Here is a 3,821-nt window from a genome sequence, read left to right as displayed (position 1 = left end):
CAATCTCCAATCCCTTCCTGGCAGGTAGGCAAATGCTATTGCTATCCAAAATTTAGAGAAGAAAACGGAAGCTCAAAGAGGTTGAGGTGCCAAAGGTAACCCAAACTAGTCAGTTTCAAAGTCCAGACTTGGACTTCAAACTCCAAAGAGTTCAGAAAACACTCCTTTTCAAATGCACTGTTCAAAACCGCACCCAAGCCCGCCCAGCATCCAGTCTGCTCCAGCCAAGTCTTTGGTTGTTTTGACCAAGGATGCAGAGAGTGCTGCCAGGAGTTAGGCTAGTGGGTCAACAGAGAAGGTGGGGGTCGAGAGTAGCAATGTAGGTACTGGGGCGTGTGCTGGGGTAGAAGTATCTGGGGACCAATAGGCGAGTCACGTGCGCATGAAACTCGACCTAGGGGGAGGGGAAGTGAAAGGAACCCCCGCCCCCAACCTTGGGGCGCAGCTCCCGACGCCTAAATACAGCTATCAAATCGTCGGATCGCGTAGTCCCTGCCCCGCTTCACCGATCTGTGGCGCCCGTCTGGTTCCCATCTCCGCCGCTTCTTTCGAGGGGACAGAGACTGCGGCGAGACCACCCGGCTGTGGAGCTGAAGCTCCAAGGCCGGCTGCATCCTAGAAGCGGAGAAGACTCCAGTGTGTGTGCAGGAGACTGGGATCCCGGGACCCCGAACCCGGGTAGTGTGGACGCCGGGAGACGGCTCTGCACTGCCCCGGGCGCTCTCGGCTGCAGGAAGCGTGCTTGCTCTGGACCCGAGGTGAGCAGTGGCAGGGTTGGGGGTCCTCGGCTGCGCCCCCGAGAGCCACCCGGACCCGCTCCCAGCCACAGTCGCGGGTCCCCACGAAGCACCGGTCGCCTGAGCCCCTGGATCCCGCCGGACGCTGTCACCGGATCGTGTCCCTCCCGCCTCTGGACCCCTCCTTTTCAGCTCAGCTCTTCCTCCCGGTCCCTTCTTACAGCACTTCCTCTGTTGAGAGCCACGCTTGTCAGCTTCGGAACCGACCTGGGGAGCCTTAATCGAAAAACCTCATTTCCCAGATGAGGGGCTGGGACCCCCTGGAGGAGGGGCTCGCGCCTCCTTTCTTTTTTGCTCTTACGGTCTGTCTCTTAGCCCCCCCCCTCCCCCGTCCCGCTCTCGGTCCCCGGCTGCCCGCTTCCTCATTGCCTCCCTTGGGTGGCCCGGGCGAGCTCCGGCTTCTTCGCTCACTCTGGTAAACACACCCGCCCGTCCGCCAGCCCATCCGCCACCAATGTCCTTATGAAGTTGGCGGCCACCGGACTTCCTGCCCGAGCCTGAGCCCCCTCCCTGGGACTGCGGGGCTGGCGGGTTCCCGAGGGGCGGCGGAGTGAGGGGTGCGCGGGAGTCTCAGGGCCCGCCCAGGGTCTCCCTCCACGTGGCAGCTGTGGGATTGGCCCATGACACTGTAGGGGACATGGGTCGCCGGCTGTGGAAAGAGGGAGGAGTTTTTCTTTGGAAAGGAGGCGTAGAATGAAAGGCGCATCAAGAAAGAGGGACTCGGGCTAGCCTCAGACTTCTCTTCCTCCTGCCGGCTTCTGAGTGTCCTATCTGGTACAAGAGACTGGCTGGCCATGGGCTGGCAGTGGCTTCAGAGCATATTCTGCCCCTTGCTGACTTTGGGGACTTGGGGTTCCCAGAAGCGAGCTCTCTGCGTGTTACCCTGGGTAGGAGAGCCCGGCAGCGCGCCAGAAAGCTGCAGCGTGCAGACGGGACCTTTCTTGTTTCTGATAGTGCCTGGCGGCAAGTGCCGCGTGCGCCCCTGGCACTGCCAGAGCGCGCGGAGCCAGCTTGGCAACACCGGCTGGGGAAGCCCAGGGCTCTATGGAACCTCCATGAAGGCTACATCTTGGGTTGGCCCCGGGGGTCTCAGGAGCCACGGTGATGGAATATCCTTCCCAAGGGCCTTTGGGAAGCCCTTCTTCGCTCAGCGCTCTGTTTCTCTGCAGGGTCTCCGCCAGCATGGCCCCCACGCTGAAGCAGGCGTACCGCAGGCGCTGGTGGATGGCCTGCACCGCCGTGCTGGAGAACCTCTTCTTCTCTGCGGTGCTCCTGGGCTGGGGCTCCCTGCTGATCATGCTCAAGAAGGAGGGCTTCTATTCCAGCCTGTGTCCAGGTATACAGGGGAAGGGGGAGGAGGGGCTGGGGGGTGAGGACTGTGAGGGAAGGCAGAGGGAGGAGGTGGAATTTGGAAAATAGGGGTATGTGGTCAGGCAGAGAGAAAGCAGGCCTGCTCAAGATGGCAGGAACACTGGGCGACAGCTTCACTTCTTGACCTCTTCAAATTTAATGTGTCCACTCCATGAGGATCGTCTAATTCAGTGGCCACTGAATGCTGGATCTCCTGCAGGGCGTCCTATCCTGGGACTGATAGCTGCTGACTGCCTCCGGTCTAGAGCTCGAGGCAGACTCTTAGAAATGCTGCAGGTAGCTGGATAAGGAATCCCCCACCCCACCTCCATCCCCACATTGAACTCAAGTCTCTTTTGCGTGCTAGCAAGCATTGGGTCGCATCACCAGCATCCTAGGTCGTTATTAACAGGGCTGGGGTAAGGCTGAATAAAATCAGGCAGCTCCACACGAAGAGGAGCGTGAGTAAAGGACCTGCACCCCTGGCCTTCTCAGGACTTTGGAGTCCCGAGGTTTTCAAATCACCCATTTGCACAAAGTTAGCTGTCTTATTTCCTCTAGGATGCACATTTGTAGAGGGTCTCTATTTTCCACTTCTATCATTTTAGTCTACTGTAAATGGGCCTGAACTAAGAGAGGGAATTCAAAACTCCTTGGGAGCAGAGACTATAGTCATAGCATAGGTGGTCTGCAGCTGTCCCTGGGGTGGGGAAACTCCTCTTAGTGGCTGGGACTTGATGGAGCTCTTTCTTTTCTGGGAAGGAAAGTGCTGTGCTGACAAACTCAGCTGAGGAGCTGAGTGGATGTGCAGTTTGGTGCCTCTGCCTCCTGTTCCTTTCCTCACCTCCATGTTGTGGAGCAAGCATGGAACGAAAGCCAATTTGGATTTTAATTCCGGTTTCCACCTCATTTTACCAGCTGGGCGACATCAGCGAGTTCCTTAAATGGAGCATCTGTTACCTAGGAACAATAGTAATGTCTGTCCCATGGGATGGCTGTGAGACTCAGCAATATTTGACAAATGTAAGTGCCCTTCTGGTTTCTCCTGGCTCCTCAACTCCTTGCCTCACAGCATGTACTGTGGCTATGAGAGAACACCATTTCCTAGGAGGTGGTGGTGGGCAGGTCTTCATATCTGGTCTCAGCTGCAGCAACAGCTCCACCCTGGAGGTTGCCCCACCCATGCCAGGTTATCTCTAAGGAAGCAATGGGTTTCACCCAGAGGTGGCACCCTGCCCATGTGTCTGGTACCGGTTACATGGGCTGGGGCAGGAGGAGATGGTGTTAGCAGCAGACTTAGGAAGGTAGGGTGGATCCCTTGAGTAGGAGGCCTGAGATGGCATGATAGACACTACAGAGTGACTGAGAGGACCAAGTGGGGGCCCACCCATATGACATCCAAGTCCCCCCTGAGTTTCCCTTGGAGAAGGACCGTCCATTTGTTGCCTGGTGGCCTTGATGCCTGCCATGGTCCATCCAGGGATTTCTTTCTATGCCTGAGAGTCGTGGGATTCACTTAATTATCTTCATTCAAGATTAATTTACCTTGTACATTTTGATGATGTTTGATAAGTTTATATACTCCAGTAACCATGACAACAGCCAATATTTACATTTCTATTACCCCGCCCCCCCCACACTCCTACTTCTCTTTTAAGGGCCTGTCTCTCTACC

General features: G+C 56.6%; 1 protein-coding gene across 5 annotated transcripts in view; it reads left to right on the top strand.

Moving 5' to 3' along the window:
* The first annotated feature begins 224 nt into the window (after positions 1-224).
* Slc43a1 (solute carrier family 43 member 1) overlaps positions 225-3,821 on the top strand; it is a 32,984-nt gene continuing 29,387 nt past the window's right edge. Inside the window, exons 1-2 of one of the 5 annotated variants that reach the window (XM_029564934.1) lie at positions 225-758; positions 1,967-2,133. In XM_029564934.1, the coding sequence (XP_029420794.1) occupies positions 1,980-2,133 (154 nt within the window). In that variant the 5' untranslated portion in view covers positions 225-758; positions 1,967-1,979. Of the gene's footprint in view, positions 759-879; positions 1,100-1,476; positions 1,685-1,966; positions 2,134-3,065; positions 3,171-3,821 lie in introns of those variants that run through there. The other 4 variants (XM_008836145.3, XM_029564932.1, XM_029564933.1 and 1 more) reach the window with 4 other exon arrangements.

This window comes from Nannospalax galili, unplaced genomic scaffold (assembly GCF_000622305.1).
Source record: "Nannospalax galili isolate Female #2095 unplaced genomic scaffold, S.galili_v1.0 scaffold337, whole genome shotgun sequence".
Lineage (NCBI taxonomy): Eukaryota > Metazoa > Chordata > Mammalia > Rodentia > Spalacidae > Nannospalax > Nannospalax galili.
This window is presented reverse-complemented; position numbering and strand designations above follow the sequence as displayed.